At 37.9% G+C, this 20,657-nt stretch overlaps 1 protein-coding gene across 1 annotated transcript in view; it reads left to right on the top strand.

Annotated features, from left to right (window-relative positions):
• The window catches only part of ABCA12 (ATP binding cassette subfamily A member 12), a 210,085-nt gene that overhangs the window by 169,546 nt on the left and 19,882 nt on the right, over window positions 1–20,657 (top strand). Inside the window, exons 36-42 of the mRNA XM_068967745.1 lie at window positions 72–165; window positions 4,146–4,273; window positions 5,711–5,798; window positions 12,690–12,795; window positions 16,887–16,941; window positions 17,489–17,666; window positions 19,754–19,869. Of these exons, the coding sequence (XP_068823846.1) occupies window positions 72–165; window positions 4,146–4,273; window positions 5,711–5,798; window positions 12,690–12,795; window positions 16,887–16,941; window positions 17,489–17,666; window positions 19,754–19,869 (765 nt within the window). The remainder of the gene's footprint in view (window positions 1–71; window positions 166–4,145; window positions 4,274–5,710; window positions 5,799–12,689; window positions 12,796–16,886; window positions 16,942–17,488; window positions 17,667–19,753; window positions 19,870–20,657) is intronic.

Raw genomic sequence — 20,657 nt, 5'->3', positions numbered from 1 at the left:
ACTAAATACCTGCTTATACATAAACATAAGAATGTACACACACCTCACTTTAATATCATTCTTACTTGCAGGAGGTGTTTAAACAGAGACAGTCTGGGAAAATGGAACAGCAGTGGAGAACCTATCACTAATTTTGGAGTTTGCTCCTGCTCAGAAAACACCCAGGTAAGATGGAATTTGCTTTCAGTGAAGTAAAAAAAAAAGGAACAAATATCAAAGCTTGAAAGATCTTTCTAGGTTCCCAAAGAGGGGATATAGTTTCATTTTACAGAAGCTAGTAGCTCAGCGATGTGGATCTGAACAGCTCAGAAACACTGAACTTCAGGTCACTGTTTTAAATCCATCTTAGAACAAACTTCTGGGGTAGGTAACTCTATGACAGTCTTTGTGGAAACTGACTATAAGTGAGTTTTGGGGCTCAGTTCAGTTGTAACCAGAAAGCTCTGTGTTTCACACAACAAAATGCCTCCATAATGTAATATTTGAAAGCACAGTGAGATTTCTATCATAGTGGTCAGCTGGGAAGTTAGTAGTGTTTAAGTCCAGAACAGAACTCTGTATGCCTCCAAGCAACACCTCCAGGATGTGAGAATAATTCATGTCCTGAAAGAAACATTAAAGATTTTCCAACCAACACCCTGTCTGTATTCTATGGAAACACACTTTTGTTTTCTGTGCTTAGTTGCTCAGTCATGTCCGACTCTTTGCAACCCTATCAACTGCAGCCCACCAGCCTCTTCTGTCCATGGGCATTCTCCCGGCTGCAATCCTGGAGTGGGCTGCCATCCTTCTTCCAGGGGACCTTCCCAACCCAGAAATCAAACCCAAGTCTCCTGCATTGCAGGCGGATTCTTTACTGACTGAGCCACCAGGGAACCCCTAGGTCTATCAATTCAGTAAACTTTTAAGAAATTAAAGATTGCTGAAGAAAAGAGGTCACTGTTAGTTTCTGAGTCACTATATTACCAACACTTCCCTATGGGGAGAAATCTAGCAATATTCTCTTCAAAGTGCCATATGATTACATCTTATATTGTAAGTGCAACCATTTTTTGTGGCCTCACGTAAGACAGTTACTAACAATAAAAACTAGAATCCAGCAAGCATCTTTTGAAATCCTTGCATTATAAGTATTATTCTTACCCAGTTCTCAAAGTGTTTTCTAATCTCTCATCTAACCTAACTAATTCTTTGCGTGTTTTATTTAGTTCATAGTAAAATTCTACCAACTTAGTATTTAAAAATAGAATCTGGATAGATTTTATTTTTTTTAAAAAGTAGATTAAAATTTTTTCAACTTAATAGTCTGCTGATGGGAATCCACATTTATGTAAACAATTTTTAAAAGCATTGATAGTATCTGCTAATGCTGATGATATACATACCCTATGGACTCATCAATTCCATTCCTATTATATACCCATCAGAAGTGCTAGTTCACCGAGAGACATATACTGGGATGCTCATAGTAATAATATTTGTAATAGCCTCCCAAATTCCCAGCAACAGTAGAATCAGTTCAGTTCAGTTCAGTCATTCAGTCATATCTGACTCTTTGCGACCCCATGGATGCCTCCCTGTCCATCACCAACTCCCTGAGTTTACCCAAACTCATGTCCATTGAGTCAGTGATGCCATCCAACCATCTCATCCTCTGTCATCCCCTTCTCCTCCTGCCCTCAACCTTTCCCAGCACCAGGGTCTTTTCCAGTGAGTCAACTCTTCAGATCAGGTCGCCAAAGTATTGGAGCTACAGCTTCAGCATCAGCCCTTCCAATGAATATTCAGGACTGATTTCTTTTAGGACTGGCTGGTTTGATCTCCTTGTAGTCCAAGGGACTCTCAAGAATCTTCTCCAGCACCACAGTTTGAAAGCATCAATTCTTCGGTGGTCAGCCTTCTTTATGGTCCATGTCTCTCATCCGTACATGACTATTGGAAAAACCATAGCTTTTAACTATAAGGACCTTTGTCGGCAAAGTGATGTCTCTGCTATTGAATATGCTGTCTATGTTTGTCATAGCTTTTCTTCCAAGGAGCAAGCATCTTTTAATTTCGTGGCTGTAGTAGCCATCTGCAGTGATTTTGGAGCCCAAGAAAATAGTCTATCACTGTTTCCAATTTTTCCCCATCTACTTGCCGTGAAATGATGGTACTAGATGCCATGACTCTTTTTGCACAGTTCTTCTGTATGTTCTTGTCACCTCTTTTTAGTATCTTCTGCTTCTTTTAGGTCCATATCATTTCTGTCCTTTATTGTGCCCATCTTGGCATGAAATGTTCCCTTGGTTTCTCTGATTTTCTTGAAGAGATCTCTAGTCTTTACCGTTCTATTGTTTTCCTCTATTTGATCTACAACTATACACATCATGTTCTCACAAACAAATGATCAGTGAAAAAAAGTCCAGATATGAGAGAGTACATATGATACAATTATATTTGTATAAAATACAAAAATGGACAAAACTCTTCTGTGCTGGTTACTTTGGGAGTTGTAGGGTTGAAAGGAAACATGATAAGGGGGGCTTCTAGGATACTAGCATTGTTTTGTTTTCTGATCCAGTTGCTGGTTCAAGGGTGTTTTCAGTTTGTCAAAATTTATCATACAGTATCCTTATAGTATATATGCTTTTCTCTATGTATAATTCAATAAAAAATTAAAGCTAAAAATAACATTCATACATATCTCTTTTTATGAAACCAGAGGCATTATAGAATGTGATCTTCAAATTTTATAACTTGATGCAAGGTGAAATTCAGCGTTCTTTTTTTAGAGCAAGCTGTAATTTTATGCTCTTGATCCACACATGTGGTGCTAGTCTCAGGCTCTGAGACACTATATGGAAGATGGGAGGAAAAACTGGAAAAGTGCTCGGCTTTTTCCAAACTAAAGTTTGTGGCAGCAAAGCATGATACACTCCAGTGGAAAGTAAGAAGTCAGGGAGTGCAGAAAGCTAAAAACTTATAAATAAGGCGTTTAAACTAAGCTCTGAGGTTGGTTAATAGCAATGGACCCAGGCACTGAATTTTGACGGTGACATAAGATGCTAACAATGGGGAAAACTGGGTGATAGGCATACAGGGACTCTCTGTACTATGTTTGCAACTTATATATGAATCAGCAACATGTATATAAGACATATATATAAATTAGATTTAGATATGGGTAAAATTGGAATCTGACACCTAGGTTTAGTCCCTTAAAACTAATATAATATAAACTTGACTTCCCTGGTAGCTCAGACGATAAAGCATCTGCCTGCAATGCGGGAGACCCGGGTTCAATCCCGGGGTTGGGAAGATCCCCTGGAGAAGAAAATGGCGACCCACTCCAGTATTCTTGCCTGGAGAATCCCATGGACGGAGGAGCCTGGTAGGCTATAGTCCATGGGGTGGCAAAGAGTCGGACACAACTGAGTGACTTTTCTTTCTTCTTTCATCCACTGTTGTTCATCCCTGAGAACTAATCTCTGTTAATGTTATCTTTTCAATTTGCTGCTGCTGCTGCTGCTGCTAAGTCACTTCAGTCGTGTCAGACTCTGTGTGACCCCATAGACGGCAGCCCACCAGGCTGCCCCGTCCCTGGGATTCTCCAGGCAAGAACACTGGAGTGGGTTGCCATTTCCTTCTCCAATGCATGAAAGTGAAAAGTGAAAGTGAAGTTGCTCAGTCGTGTCTGACCCTCAGCGACCCCATGGACTGCAGCCTACCAGGCTCCTCCGTCCATGGGACTTTCCAGGCAGAAGTACTGGAGTGGGGTGCCATTGCCTTGGGGTAAATAGTTTTTTATTCCCTGTGAATAACAGAGAATTTTGAGTCATCATAAACTTTAATGTTGTTCTCTAGACATAGCAAGCTTGTCAGTACAGTGAAAGAAATATCTAACATTGGTTAACTTGTGTTCTGTTTTGGCTTTAAGCAAGTCTTAAACACAAGTATGTGCTCTATATAAATAATAACTTTGTGTTATTTCTTGGCAAAGGCAAGATGACTTCTTTTTCACAGCTCTTCAGAGGTAGAAGACACCCTTATCACACTCTACCAGTTGCACTAATAGACAAATCATGAGACTGAAGCTTCTTGACATTGTCTATTTAATTTGTACAGCATTGTCCCAAATGAACTTTTTTAACCTTATTTTTCAGGAATGTCCTAAATTTAACTATTCACCACCTCATAGAAGAACTTATTCTTCCCAAGTAATTTATAACCTCACTGGCCACCACTTGGAAAATTATCTTATATCAACTGCTAATGAGTTTACACAAAAAAGGTAAAAAAAAAAAAACCTGTTTATAAAAAATTTACTATAGAATATCTTGTTTTCTAGTTTTAAGTTAACTGTCTTGAATTTGTGACAATAAAATGCAAATTTCTATTGATTATTTATGTGGGTAAATTCTGTTTTATCTAAGCATCCTTACATATTAAAATTTAAGTAAATTAACTTAATAACTAAATTAAGATTTATTTGAGCACATTGTAAAGCATTGTTTGGGGATTCAAAAATGTATTGTTAAATTTGTACTTTTTTTTTCTCAAAGCGAAAAACAAGTTATTGACTGGATTGTGCAAACCTGGAGAGTTTTAAGGCATGGCTTTTGGTGGCAATTGTCCTTAGTTCCAATTTGAACATCTCCAAGCTTGGACTATGATATCTGCATGTGAATAAAATGTGTTCTTGTATAGCAAGTTCACAGGCTTGTTCCTAAGCCACCTGAACACTTGCTGTAGAGGCAAGTGTGGCAGGATTACATTTTCAACAGCACAGATGGACCTGGAAGACATTATACCAAGTGAAATAATAGAGACAAATACTACATGATTTCACTTTTATAGGGAATTCAAAATAGTCAAATGCATAGAAACAGAAGAGTACAGCAGTGGTTATTAGGGTCTGGGGAAAGGTGAGGTGGGAAAATTTTGGTCAAAGGGTCCAAAGTTTCAGTAAAGCAAGATGAATACATTCTGGATGTCTAAGTACAGCAAGTCTAGTTAAGAATACAGATTATTACATGAAGTTTGTTAAGTGGGTAGTAACTATGTGAGATAATTGATATGTTAATTAGCTTGATTGTGGGGATTATTTCACAACATATACATATATCAAAACATTGTATGCCTTAAATATATACACATTTTATCTGTCAATTATATCTTAATAAAGCTGGGAGAGAAAGGTGGCAAGTATACTTGAATACATATTAAATATTTTCAACAAAATGAGGTTTATTATAAACAAACCATTCTAAAACCTACTTTTAAAAAAAATGTGAAGAATATCCTGTAGTGTTCTTTGCACATCAAAAATATAGTTCTGCAGCATCACATTTAGGGTAATAGTCACATGAAAATTATTTTAGTATAACTACTAAAATGTTATTTAGTATTTAGTATTTAACCCATTCTTATTTATTTAACCCATTCTTAATTTGGTCAATGTTTAAACTAACCTTTCCTTAAAATTTCTATTTGAATTTTTAAAATACACTTTTTATTTTTAAGAGTCCATGAATTTCTAGTTATAATATGCATTAGACTAAAATATAATAAAAGAAATTGATAAAACTGTAAAATATTTGTCAGATCATATTTTTTCATACTGCAAATGTATTCTTAGTGGAAAGAAAAAAGTGAGCTCTTAGTTAAACATTTTAGATTTATTTATGAATATTTTCTCATTAAAACAAATATCAATTTTTCCATGTAGATATGGAGGTTGGAGTTTGGGGCTGCCTTTGACTAAAGACCTTCTTTTTGATGTAACAACTGTTCCAGCTAATAGAACACTTGCCAAGGTAAATTGTGATCTTTCTTTTGGGATATCATACAAATGAGAATATGAACTTTAAATGTTCAAGCATTTTCAGGAGTTGAAAATAAAATATGGGTCAGTTGACTTGAAAATCATTTGGAATAATGTATACTCCATAATACAATGGTTCCAATCTTCTGTGTTTAACCTAAGGAAGCATGTATACACAAGTACCCAGTTCAGTTCAGTTCAGTTGCTCAGTCGTATCCAACTATTTGTCACCCCATGGACTGCAGCATGCCAGACCTCCCTGCCCATCACCAACTCCCAGAGTTTAGTCAAACTTATGTCCATTGAGTCGGTGATGCCATCCTCATCTCATCCCCAGTTGTCCTCTTCGCCTTCCACCTTCAATCTTTCCCAGCAACAGGGTCTTTTCAAATGAGTCAGCTCTTCTCATCAGGTGGCCAAAGTACTGGAGTTTCAGCTTTAGTATCAGTGCTTCCAATGAATATTCAGGACTGATTTCCTTTAGGATGCACTGGTTGGACCTCCTTGCAGTCCAAGGGACTCTCAAGAGTCTTCTCCAATACCACAGTTCAAAAGCATCAATTCTTCGGCACTCAGCTTTCTTCACAGTCCAACTCTCACATCCATACATGACTACTGGAAAAACCACAGCCTTGACTATACTGACCTGTGTTAGTAAAGTAATGTCTCTGCTTTTCAATATGCTAAGTTGGTCATAACTTTCTTTCCAAGGAGTAAGCGTCTTTTAATTTCATGGCTTCAGTTACCACTGCAGTGATTTTGGAGCCCCAAAAAATAAAGTCATGCCATGATCTTAGTACCAGGTTACATATACAAAAATGCACATAGTAGCATGTCTCATATTAGCTGAAAATGCAACCCCAAATGTCCATACACAGTAGAATAAATAAATAAATTGTTATATATTCATTCAATAGAACTCTCAGCCATGGAAATGAATAAACTCATTTCCATACAATAGTTCAATGCTGTAAAGAGCAATATTGTATAGGAACCTGGAATGTTAGGTCCATGAATCAAGGCAAATTGGAAGTGGTCAAACAGGAGATGACAAGAGTGAACGTCGACATTCTAGGAATCAGTTAACTAAAATGGACTGGAATGGGTGAATTTAACTCAGATGACCATTATATCTACTACTGTGGGCACGAATACCTTAGAAGAAATGGAGTAGCCATCATGATCAACAAAAGAGTCCAAAATGCAGTACTTGGATGCAATCTCAAAATGACAGAATGATCTCTGTTCGTTTCCAAGCCAAACCATTCAATATCACAGTAATGCAAGTCTATGCCCCACCAGTAACACTGAAGAAGCTGAAGTTGAACACTTCTATGAAGACCTGCAAGACTTTCTAGAACTAACATGCAAAAGAGATGTCCTTTTCATTATAGGGGCCTGGAATGCAAAAGTAGGAAGTCAAGAAACACCTGGAGTAACAGACAAATTTGGCATTGGAATACAGAATGAAGCAGGACAAAGGCTAATAGAGTTCTGCCAATAGAACACACTGGTCATAGCAAACACCCTCTTCCAACAGCACAAGAGAAGACTCTACACATGGACATCAACAGATGGTTGACACGGAAATCAGGTTGATTATATTCTTTGCAGCCAAAGATGGAGAAGCCCTATACAGTCAGCAAAAACAAGACCGGGAGCTCACTGGGGCTCAGATCATGAACTCCTTATTGCCAAATTCAGACTTAAATTGAAGACAGTAGGGAAAACCACTAGACCATTCAGGTATGACCTAAATCAAATCCCTTATGATTATACAGTGGAAGTGAGAAATAGATTTAAGGGACTAGATCTGATAGACAGAGTGCCTGATGAACATGGACAGAGGTTCATGACATTGTACAGGAGACAGGGATCAAGACCATCCCCAAGAAAAAGAAATGCAAAAAAGCAAAATGGCTGTCTGGGGAGGCCTTACAAATAGCTGTGAAAAGAAGAGAAGTAAAAAGCAATGGAGACTAGGAAAGATATACCAATTTGAATGCGGAGTTCCAAAGAATAGCAAGGAGAGATAAGAAAGCCTTCTTCAGCAAAGAAGAGAGAGACTAGAGGTCTCTTCAAGAAAATTAGAGATACCAAGGGAACATTTCATGCAAAGATGGGCACAATAAAGGACAGAAATGGTATGGACCTAACAGAAGCAGAAGATATTAAGAAGACGTGGTGAGAATACGCAGCAGAACTGTACAAAAAAGATCTTCATGACCCGGATAATCACGATGGTGTGATCACTCAACTAGAGCCAGACATCCTGGAATGTGAAGTCAAATGGGCCTCACTATGAACAAAGCTAGTGGAGGTGATGGAATTCCAGTTGAGCTATTTTAAATCCTGAAAGGTGATGCTGTGAAAGTGTCACACTCAATATGCCAGCAAATTTGGAAAACTCAGCAGTGCCCACAGGACTGGAAAATTTCAGTTTTCATTTCAATCCCAAAGAAAGGCAATGCCAGAGAATACTCAAACTACTGGACAATTGCACTCATCTCACACACTAGTAAAGTAATCCTTAAAATTCTCCAAGCCAGGCTTCAGCAATACGTGAACCATGAACTTCCAGATGTTCAAGCTGGTTTTAGAAAAGGCAGAGGAATCAAAGATCAAATTGCCAACATCCGCTGGATCATCGAAAAAGCAAGAGAGTTCCAGAAAAACATCTATTTCTGCTTTATTGACTATGCCAAAGCCTTTGACTGTGTGGATCACAATAAACTGTGGAAAATTCTGAAAGATATGGGAATACCAGACCTGCCTCTTGAGAAACCTGTATGCAGGTCAGGAAGCAACAGTTAGAACTGGACATGGAACAGACTGGTTCCAAATAGGAAAAGGAGTATGTCAAGGCTGTATATTGTCACCCTGCTTATTTAACTTCTATGCAGAGTACATCATGAGAAACGCTGGGCTGGATGAAGCACAGGCTGGAATAAAGATTACTAGAAGAAATATTAATAACCTGAGATATGCAGGTGACACCACCCTTATGGCAGAAAGTGAAGAAGAACTAAGGAGCCTCTTGATGAACATGAAAGAGAAGAGTGAAAGGTTGGCTTAAAGCTCAACATCCAGAAAACTAAGATCCTGGCATCTGGTCCCATCACTTCACAGCAAATAGATGGGGAAACAGTGGAAACAGTTGAAACAGTGGCTGACTTTATTTTTCTGGGCTCCAAAATCACTGCAGATGGTGATTGCAGCCATGAAATTAAAAGATGCTTACTCCTTGGAAGGAAAGTTATGACCAACCTAGACAGCATATTGTAAAGTAGAGACATTACTTTGTCAACCAAGATCCATCTAGTCAAGGCTATGGTTTTTCTAGTGGTCATGTATGGATGTAAGAGTTGGACTCTAAAGAAAGCTGAGCGCCAAAGAATTGATACTTTTGAATGTGGTATTGAGGAGGACTCTTGAGAGTCCCTTGGACTGCAAGGAGTTCCAACCAGTCCATCCTAAAGGACATCAGTCCTGAATATTCAGTGGAAGGACTGATGCTGAAGCTGAAACTCCTATACTTAGGCTACCTGATGCGAAGAGGTGACTCATGGGGAAAGACCCTGATGCTGGGAAAGATTGAGGGCAGGAGAAGAAGGGGATGACAGAGGATGAGATGGTTTGATGGCATCACCGAGTCAATGGACATGGGCTTGGGTGAACTTCAGGAGTTGTTGATGGACAGGTGCCAGGGTCCTGCCCTGGTGGATCCAGGGAATTTGAAGGGGAGACGGCGTAGGCGAGGAAAACTTATTTATTTAGAAATATAATAGAAATTAAGAAGAAATAGTATAGTAGGAAAATTTAGTGCAGAAAAGAGGCTGAATAATCTGGTTTACGTTAAGAACTAATAAAATCTCAGGACAAGAGGTTTGCACCATCTACATTGGGCCACCGGCGCCCGTTTGAATAGCTAGGGTGTCCCGCCTTGGGCTCCCTCTCTCATGGATCTTAGAAGCTGGGGCAAGTAAGTAGACATGGCGAGCCTCCCCACTCCAGATGGGAATTCAGCCTGAAAAGGAGAGGGTGGGAGCGGGAGAAGGAGAGAGAGAGACACCGGGGGAGCCAGATTTCCAAGAAACTAGTTCGAGAGACTAGTCCGAGAAACTGGTCCATCCTTTATTATTCAGAAGGCTTTTTATACTTTTTGGTTGTACATAGAGATCAATGGATAAGACAGAATTATGCAGTGTCAACAGCCCTGACTCTGATCGAGACTAGGCTTTCTCTCTGCATACCTAGTTGTATACATAAGTCCTAGGTGATTTATATCATCTTCCAGCCAGAAGGCCAATTAACATTTTACAGCCCTTTTCTGATAAGGGTAATAGTGTTGTTCTTCCCAAAGTCTGGTGCCACTCTCAGAAAACACTAGATAAAGTTACATTCTTACATAGCAAGGATACAACAATTTATAGGAAGGAAAAAGCAGTACAGTGATTTATAACAAAGAGAAAATTAATTAACTCAAAAGTCTAGTATTGCTAACATCAAAACTACTATATTCCTATTTCTGCATCCCATTTACATTGATTAATATCCTCCCAGGTGCCTAAAAGATAAAGGATATGGAGGCCTGACAGCAAACATTAACTCAACAAACTCTTCACCAAACTAATTCTTAGCTCTAAAAGGCTCTATATCTTTAAGATGTTTTGAGCTTCATGCCTCTCACGGTTGGGGGCTGTAAAGACTGGTCAGATAAGTTAGAGCCATCAAAGGGGTTTTAAGCCGAGACATTCTTTTTATATGCAGGAGACTATTAACTGGAGCTCTGAATTAACTCTTTCCAGAGAAAAGGTGGTAATGTCAGAAGAGTATAGTATAGCAGACAGTAAACAGACAGATTTTGGTTTCGGGGTAGATGCTCAGACAGAGGACCCCTTGAGACCTGACTCGCCTTGCCCATCAGGCCTTTCCACATGACCTTGTCATGTGTGGGATCTCCCGTGCTGGCTCCCGGCAGACTGATAGGCCTGGTGTGCTGCAGTTCATGGGCCTGCAAAGTGGGACACAACTGAGGGACTGAACTGAACTCATCCAAACACTGTTAGTAAGCAAAAGCAAAACCAAAAAGGAATACACAACTGTAATTGCATTTACTATAAACTTTGACAGTAAGCAAAACTACCATATAATCTAGAGGAGAGAGAGAGTACATTGTGATTTGAAAGGACACAGAGTATCAAAGAGAAGATGTTCTGGATGCTGGCAATTTCTGTTTCTCAACCTGAGTGATGGATATGTTCCCTTTGTAATATTTTCTTAACTGTGCATTGATGTTTTAGGCATTTTCCCTTGCATATGTGTCATATACATTTAGCTTTGCTTCTTGTGTGTTATTCACTCAGTCATGTCCAGCTCTTTCTGACCCCCATGGACTGTAGCCCACCAGGCATCTCTATCTATGGAATTCTCTAACCAAGTGGGTAGCCATTCCCTTCTCCAGGGAATCTTCTTTACCCAGAGGTTGAACCCAGGTCTCCTACACTGCAGGCAGATTCTTTGCTGTCTGAGCCACCAGGCAATGCTTTTAAAGAACATGGAAACTTAAAAGAACTTGATGATATAAACAATTCTGTTGGTGTTTTTCTTCTAGACTATATCTATGCTTTGAATGTGAAACAAGCTAGAGTCACAGAATCAGACACATATGATTACCCATATGATCACAAGTAGTCTTTAAATCTTAAATTGGTCGTAACACTTTTCTCATTTGTTAGTATGAGACATGTACAAACTTGTGGGAAGTGAAGAAACAAATACTCATTTAGTAACTTATAAACGAAGCACTAATGTCACATTTTACACCAACTACCTATACATCCTCACAACATCCCTAAGAGATAGATACTATTGAGTATATTTTAGCTGGCTTTTATAAGGTCATATAGAATGTAAACACTACTGCCATGGATTCGAAAGCCCCCCCTTGTTTTTTTCTTGCTCTCTCCACACATAGAGTAAATATTCTTAGATAAGGGAGTTCTAACATTAAATTATTTCTCTCTAAATCAGATTTGTAATTTCGAATTACTAATTGCCTTTCTTGATTTGAGGTATACCAATATTTTAAATATGGGCTTCCCTGGTAGCTCAGTGGTAAAAAATTTGCCTGGCAGTGTTTGCCAGTGCAGGAGATGTGGGTTTGATCCCTGGTTCAAGAAGATCCCCTTGAGAAGGAAATGGCAACCCACTTCAGTATTCTTGCCTGGAAAATTCCATGGACGGAGGAGCCTGGTGAGCTACATACAGTCCATGGGGTCAGAGAGAGTTGGACATAACTGAGCGACTGAGCAACAACATTTTAAATCCCTTTCTTTTCGACATAGAAGATAAAGTAACTCGCTTTCTTTTGGGTTGTAACTAGGAATAAAAAGTTAGTGGGGGTATTTCAAAGTTATCAATCTTGTTGCTAAGAACACAATGCTTGTAAATGTATTAATAATTTATTTCTTGCTACAGCCTTGCCTATACGCCATTTGTTTTTGTTATTATTATTATTATTTAGAGACAGATTGCCTTACTTCTAGTTCCAGAATCACCATAGACCAGTCACAGAGATGAAGATAATAATGACTTCTGTTTATTTCAAGCTTTACCTGGAGAGAAAGTCTAGGATAACTACTGACTTGGTGCTATCAAGCAGGAAAAAGTTGGTTTCATGATCTCCACCCATCTCTAGGTTGGAAACTTAGAGTTTTGTGGTCAGCACTCTGGTGGGTGGTTCATAATCTGCCAAGATGAAATAAGTTAGTGGGGAAACTGGTGCATTTATTTTAAATATAAATTATGTTGCCTTAAGATATAAAGACTGTCTAATTTATTTGAACACCCTACTGATCTTGTCTTCTTTTGGAATGTTCAGGTATGGTATGATCCAGAAGGCTATCACTCCCTTCCAGCTTACCTCAACAGCCTGAATAATTTCCTCCTGCGAGTTAACATGTCAAAATATGATGCTGCCCGACATGGTAAAGTTATTTATATAGAAGCTCCTTGTCTTGAAACTCTTGCTACTCTCCATGTGAAAATGTGCATTAGACCCCATTTCCTCCCTGTGGCAGCTATTTTATGATATTTAAACCACAGATCTTTAAAAGGAGTTTGAAAGTAGTAACTACCACCAGATGGAACATTCTGGATAATCCCCTCAATTTCAGGTTAATTTAGCCTCTTAATTTATCAAGTCAGGATAATAATGCTGACTGTATACTTATTTCTGTTCTCACACCTTGTAGTTATATCTCACAGGAAAGCATTTTATAACTATTTACTTGTACATAGGCTAAAAAATAAAGTGATAATGTCAATAAATGTTATACACAAATCTAAATGTGAAAACAAAACTTCAGAAGTTCTACCAGAAATGAAGTGTTACCATTAATTGAGTACTTACCATAAGAACACATGCTTTGTGTAAAATATTGCTAATACTTAGCAGCCTCTCATGATGAGTGTTATTGTTTCCTACTATTATTTCTCTGGGAATCAGAAGTGGGATTTGAACCCAGGTTTGTTTGGCTCCTGCTGCTTCATTTTCCCAATACTTCTGTATACTCAACAAAGTCAACTTTTGGAAGCTTCTGCATAGTCTTTTTAAAAAATATTTACTTCTTTGTTTGGCTGCAGCAGGTCTGAGTTGCAGCACATAGGACCTGTTAATTGCAGCATGTGGGATCTAGTTCCCTGACTGGGGATCGAACCTGGGAAGTCCGATCGAACCTGGGATCGAACAGAGAAGTCCCTTCCACATAAGTTTTTTTTAAACGGTTTGGAATTCAAAAGAGGCTGATTTTTTTTTTCTAATTCAATTACTCTCTATTTCATCTTCTTAAGCCTTGCTCAGATTATTTCCCCATACAGATCCCCCGAAATAATAATAAAGATGGAGAAAATGGAGTAACATATTTGCTTGCCAACAGTTTCTAGCCTAATAAATAGGCTAACAGACTGTTTAAAAAAGAAATACTGTTGTCTTCTCTTTCGTCTCCCTATTGTCGGGCATAATAGCATGTGCTGGGCGTTCTGGCAATTGTGGAAGTAAACTGTGGAGTCGAATACTCATTCTAGGGACAGATTCTTTCAAAGTCTTCATTTCTGAGAAAATAGTATTTTTCCCCACTGCTTTGACATTTTCCTAGCAGCAGGAACCATGAAGAAAATAATAAGATTGATAGATAGTACTTAGATCCAGAGCATCAATAAAGAGTGTAGTCAAAGTGGTAAATTAAGTTAAATGATGAGTAAAGCCAGGTGAGTCTAGCGCAACCTGGTTTGAAATACTATTGAATGTTTCACTTTCACTAGGATGTCTTATTGAGAGCAAAAGATATTTGTTGCTGTGACAATATAGGAACCATAGAAATGACTAGGAAGAAACGTTGCAAAGGTATGTAGGTAAGAAAAAGAGGCAATGCCACTTTGAAGAATCAACTTTTGAAACCTATATTCAGGTTTCATTTATTATTTGTGTTCTTTACCAAGATGAAAGCAGTCAGAATCACTCCGGATCCTGGCAGGCTTGTATTTCTAAGTTACAGAGTATAAAGAATTAAGAATTCTGGAACATAAACTTTATGTATTGACCCTAAAAAGAAACATTTTTAATTTAAAAATAAGGCCTAGCTTGAGTTACATGTGGAGACTGGTAGTAGTGTGCCTTCTATTTTTTTAAATTAACTTCTTATATAGGCTTGTGAAAGTGGGAACTTTCTACCCTATCAGTAAGGAGCTTGTTTTCTTTCAAGGAAGAAAACCATGTCACCTTAAAATACTTTTATTATATTGTAATGAGTGTATGGCATATACCATAATAATGTTGTTTTTAAAAATCAGTTAAAATAGCCTCCTGCCACCTCCCCCTACTACACAAGCTGTTTTAAGTCATCTTTGTTGGATTCTACATGAATTGAGATGTTGCCTTTAGTTGTAAAATTGATTCTCTGAATTTTAACATGCTAATAAAAACCTTTTAATTAGCTTTCCTTTCCAAGTCAATATCTGTTATATTCATGTGGTTCCCTCTAGTGGTTAATCTAACTTGAAAATTCTGTTTTCTTCCCCTAGAATACAAATTTACTTGTTTTCACTAACAAATGTTGTACAACCAGTCTCTTCTCCAAAAATATTGACACACTGTTCTCTCTACCCTAATGTTTATTCTTATTGCATTACTAGCATTGGTCAATGGGAAATTACTCGTTTTAGGCTTACAAGTGTAGAAACTACAGAAAATGTGTTATTTTTCATGTATATTGTATATGGGGGTATAATTGACATTTTGAGGTTTTATTAGAGTCAATAAGCATTCATCGACTAATCACTGTACTCAAGACTGTGCTAGTTGCTATAGAATCCACAGAAAAGATGGTAATGTAGATTCCAAACTCTGATAACTTGATGTTGCTGCCAAAGATATAGAAAAAAATTGTTCCCGCGGCATTTTTCATATTGGAGTAAATGTATTTTTAAAGATTTCTCTGGTGAAATAGAGTATTTCTTGATTCTGAAATATCAATATAAGTCAGGAATAAGAGAAATGACGTCCCCTTGCCTATATTATAATCCAGCAACAAAGTTTAAGTAGGTCCCAAGGAAAGTTGAGTCTCAGTAAAAGACAACTCATTAATTTACACAAAAGATAAGAAAGATGCATTCCCCCAATGATTTAATTAAAATTATACATCAAATTGATTATTATTGCTGTTAGTTTCTTCGTTTTGCTTTAACTTTTATATATTTTTCTTCAATACAGAACAGTTGCAGATTTTAACCTTAAAACATGTCATAATCTACTTAGTAAAAATTATAAATTTAAGTTAATGGAAAGAATAGAGCTTTAGAATAATCTATATTTGGTACCATGCAACAGTCTTAATATCTAATATAATGAACATATACTATATCAGCAGTAAGTGAGAAAGTTCTAGCTCAGCTTTTGAGTATATGGGGGAAAGTACGTAAGAGATATCCTCACTCCTACCCCTACTGTTTCCAAAGTTACTCAGACAGCATAGGCTTTGCCTTCACATCGTGGCCCCTTGCAATACGCCCCAGCCCATCTGGACCCTGGCTAGACAGTATCTTCTTGGGAAAGGAAGGAAAGCACTGTGGTACCTAACTCAGAAAATACAACCAACCCTGGGAGGTACAAGTAATCTAGGACTGTATCAGAATTAATCGACTACTTTTCTGGAGCCAGCTAGTTTCTCTGAATCCTTTTGGATCTTTCTGTCTCAATAAAAACCCCTCCAGAAGCTGAAGCTCCCAAACTCTACTCTGGTAGAGTTCTAAAGCAATAGGTATCTTAGAAGCAGTAAAGGAGGAGAAGGGATCCTTTCAGGCTGCAGTATTTCCCTACGATGACCCTAATGGCACAATGAAGGGCTGGGTGGAAAGTGTCTGTTCTTTAGGGGATCCTCATGTAACTGGTCTCCCTTTGACTTGTTTCTTCAAATGTCATACATTTCTAAAGTGCCATAATACAAACATACATATTGCCAGATGGAGAGAAGAAACTGGAAAATAATAACTTAAATGTAGTAGATGGGAAGCATGCTATATAAAAAGTGTAAATTCTTATCCCTTCCCCCCAAATTCCAAGCACAATGTGAAAAATGGTTTGGGTTTTTTTCTGTGTGCATTTGAGTGCCATCAGTTGTATGGTATTGATGAGGCTGGGGTTGAGGGGCAGAGGGGATCATTTTATTTTAAAAGGTAATCACCAAAGTAAAATTCTTTTATAAGTATTACATATTATTCATGTAAAAATTGGTATTTCTTTTTAAAATTTTTATTGGAGTATACTTGATTTATAGTGCTATGTTAGTTTCAGGTGTATTGCAAAGTGAATCAGTTATATGTATACATATATCCACCCTCTTTTTTTTTTTTTAAGGTTCTTTTCCTATATAGGCCCTTATAGAGTACTGAGTACAGTTCCCTGTCTGTGCTATACAGTAGGTTCTTATTAGTTACCTATTTTATACAGTAGCATGGATAAAAATTAGGGTTTCTGATTAACTGAATACATACTAATGGAAAGAACTGTCTCCTCTTTAAGGTATCATCATGTATAGCCATCCTTATCCAGGAGTGCAAGATCAAGAACAAGCCACGTAAGCAGATATATCTGGCCTAACTCCTTTCTCCTTGGCATATTGAGAAGTGCTACAATTAGAAATCACAGTTGTATCTGAATGAATGTTAATCTAGAAGAGCTGGTAATATAAGTCACTAACTGGGATAAAAGGCAGTTTCTGAAAGCGTGTAGAGTGAGGTTGTGAAGTAGAGCTTGTTGACTGTAGCTTCACAGAATCTACTGCTTTTATAAGTCAAGTGCATAAGTGCTTCATCATTTCAACTTCCCTGCATAGCATTTAAGTATTGTATGATTCCTATGCTCAAGATCTATGTATCTCTTGCATACACCCCGTAACCCCTGGAGACTCAGGTTTTTCTATCAAATATCCCTAGTCGATTCAGATCCCAGGGTCATAGCCGAGTCATGTGCAAGATATTATCCGGCTGCCTTGTAGGAAGACTTATTTGTGTCACAGCCAACTCTGGTACTGTTTTGTTGATGGCTTTTGCCATGAATCTTCCTGGAAGGAAAAGAGTTTCCCAAGCTTACGTGTGCTCTCGTCTCCCTATTGCTCACTCCAGAATGAGCAGCTTGATCGATATTTTAGTGGCGCTCTCCATCCTGATGGGCTACTCTGTCACCACTGCCAGCTTTGTCACCTACGTTGTACGGGAGCATCAGACCAAAGCCAAGCAGCTGCAACACATTTCAGGCATCAGTGTCACCTGCTACTGGGTAACCAACTTCATTTATGACATGGTGAGTCACTCATCTTTGCAAGAAAGACAGGACTGATTTGGATAGTTATTGTACAACTGCTAAGTCATTTGTGTCTGATTTTTTGCGACCCCATGGACTGCAGCACAACAAACTTCCTCTCCTTCACTGTCTGCCAGTTTTCTCAAACTCATATCCATTGAGTCCATGATGCCATCCAACCATCTCATACTCTGTCATCCCCTTCTCCTCCCCTCAATCTTTCCCAGCATCAGGATCTTTTCCAATGAATCAGCTCTTCTCATCAAGTGGCCAAAGTATTGTAGCTTCATCTTCAGCATCAGTCCTTCCAACAAATATTCAGAGTTGATTTCCTTTAGGGCTGACTGGTTTGATCTTCTTGCAGTTCAAGGGACTGTCAAGAGTCTTCTCCAGCACCACAGGGAAAAAGCATCAATTCTTCAGTGCTTAGCCTTCTTTATAGTCCAACTCTAGAAGACAGGTTTTTGTTTTGTTTTTTTAAAAAACAAGTTCACACTTTATTTCTCAGGCATCCTGCTGAAAGCTGCTGGAAATAGGGATTACAGCTTTGACAGAGGGCAGGGGTGGGGGAGACCAATCTCCTCTGTCCATGGAATTTCCCAGGCAAGAATACTGGAGTGGGTTGTCATTTCCTTCTCCAAGAAGACAGTTTTATGTTTGAGACTTATTTGTCTCAGTTTGTTCAGATTATTACCACAAAGACAGAAAATTAAGGAAAAAAAATTCACATCAGGCTTATATTCATCCAGTGGTTGGAAGAAAGAGAAATCTACCTGCCCTGCCCTTATCTCCATGGTCTGAGGACCTTATATCAGATTCCCCAGGATATTTGTTAGAATGCAGGTCACTGGTCCTCACTCCAGACTCATGTGATCTGTATCTTGGGAGTGGAACCTGGAAAATATGCTCCAACCCCTTCATCAGGTTATTTTAAGTATGTTGAAGTTTGAAATGAGAGAAGTGGAAGCTTAAAGCAAAATAGTCTTGCCTAGTGGCAACACATAAACAAGCTTATAAAAATTCAATCAAATAATATGAAAAATCTGAAGTAATAGCCTCTGCTGAATGACACATTAGAGAAGATTAATAGAGAAAATAAAAGATGAATTTCATTGATAACTCTCTTGTTTGCATAAATTGGTCTCAAAGTTCAGATGGCTTTTCTTGACTCCAAATGTGCCAACCTTGACCAAATGCCTGAGATGGGTATGCATTTGCCTGGTAATTATGGCAAAATTGTCTGAGTTGCTGTAAAGACCATTGGCTTGAAAGACTGAAGAGTAATTAACTGCCTATCCATTTGGTTAATGACTCCAGTGAGGTCTGAAATGCATTTGCTGTAGAAGTCAAATCTTAAAAAAAAAAAAAAAACGGTAATGAGTCCTGTGGACTTAATAGGAGCTTTAATGTGTCAAGAAAGCTTAAGTGCACACTCCTATGAGGGGCTACTTACTACTCAGATTCTGTTGTTATATTTCTGGTGCTCATTCCAGTATTAGGACAATTTCCTCCCTAATTAAATTCCCATCTCTTTCACTGTGTACATCTTGCCGCAAACTCCTCAGCATTTACTGTTTCTCTTGCCAATGAAACACTGAATTCTTTGTTCATATCCCTGTGATTCCAAGAATGTGTCGTACCCACCATCCTGCTGTTTTGCACAGAGTGGCTCACACTGATAACCAAGCCTTAGAAATCGGCCATCTGAGAGAGTTCCAGCATTCAAAATAAAATCAATACTTTGAGGACTGACTCTAATACCAAGATACCTGGCTGTCTTATCTTTTTCACTGAACCTCTGTCACCAAATGATCCCAAGTCTCAAAGTCTGGAGGCAGGAATGCCAGGGACTCGGAGTCTCTCTATAAAGATGGAGACTAGCTTGAACTCTTATGGCAGGAGATGAATTCAAGAGTGACATCAATGTAAAATGAACTGAACATTACAAGCAACAAGAACATAGATAATAATTCATTTCTCAAAGTGTTTCTAGGTCAATTTGTTACAGTTTTAAACTAGATGGGCTATCGATTCAAAAAAAGAAAAAACTTGCCATATGTTAAACGTTGTTTTACATATTCCCATAGGCCTTCTACTTGGTGCCTGTAGCATTTTCAATTGGTGTCATTACAATTTTCAAGTTACCTGCCTTCTACAGTGAAAACAACCTAAGCGCTGTATCTCTCCTGCTTCTGCTGTTTGGGTAAGCTGCAGTGAAAGAAGAATTTACAGAATTAAATGCTCCTAGATGCAAACCTAAATCTCATTAGCTAATTTACAAATGTCTTGGGGTTTCATTAGCCAAGAGTAATGATTAGCAATATATTACACTTGCTAGTCCATAGTTTGTAAAGTGTAATACTTGTGAAAATTAATGTTGTTATTAATAGTATACTTATTATTAATGAGCACTTACTGGATGCCAAATGTTACACTTAGCAATTTACATTCATAATTTAATTTACATCAAATGGACTCTTTAAAATGATCAGAAAAATGTATAGACGTGTGAATTTATGTATTAACAAATTGTGAGTATATATAAATATATATGATGTTAAATAGTGAATATATTCATGTATATTTATTTTTATTATTATGAATGCCTAAGAACACAGACATAAAATTGTTTCTGGATTAGGGTAATTAATAGGAGCAGTACAGTTCAATGTCAATACTTTAGTAGCAGTTCTTTTTGCCCTGAATGCATGAGTAGTATCCATTTAGTTAGCAACTGTAGCTGATGAAGGATGTCTTTGCCTCTAGTTTTACTTCTTTACCCCAAAGGTTACTCAAGTGTTTGCCCAAAACAGGACATGCAGTTTCTAAGCATGCTCTGTCTTCTTAGCTAGCCAACAATGATATCATTTTTTTTCCTCAACTTTAAATTATAATGCATTTATCTATTAAACTCATATTTCCATCCAAAAAAAAAAAATCTTGCCTGGGTGAGGTACCAGTATTATATTGTTTAGTTGCTCAGTCATGTCT

This window comes from Capricornis sumatraensis, chromosome 3, assembly GCF_032405125.1.
Source record: "Capricornis sumatraensis isolate serow.1 chromosome 3, serow.2, whole genome shotgun sequence".
Taxonomy (NCBI): domain Eukaryota; kingdom Metazoa; phylum Chordata; class Mammalia; order Artiodactyla; family Bovidae; genus Capricornis; species Capricornis sumatraensis.
Note: the sequence above shows the minus strand (reverse complement) of the source record. Positions and strands in the feature narration are given on the sequence as shown.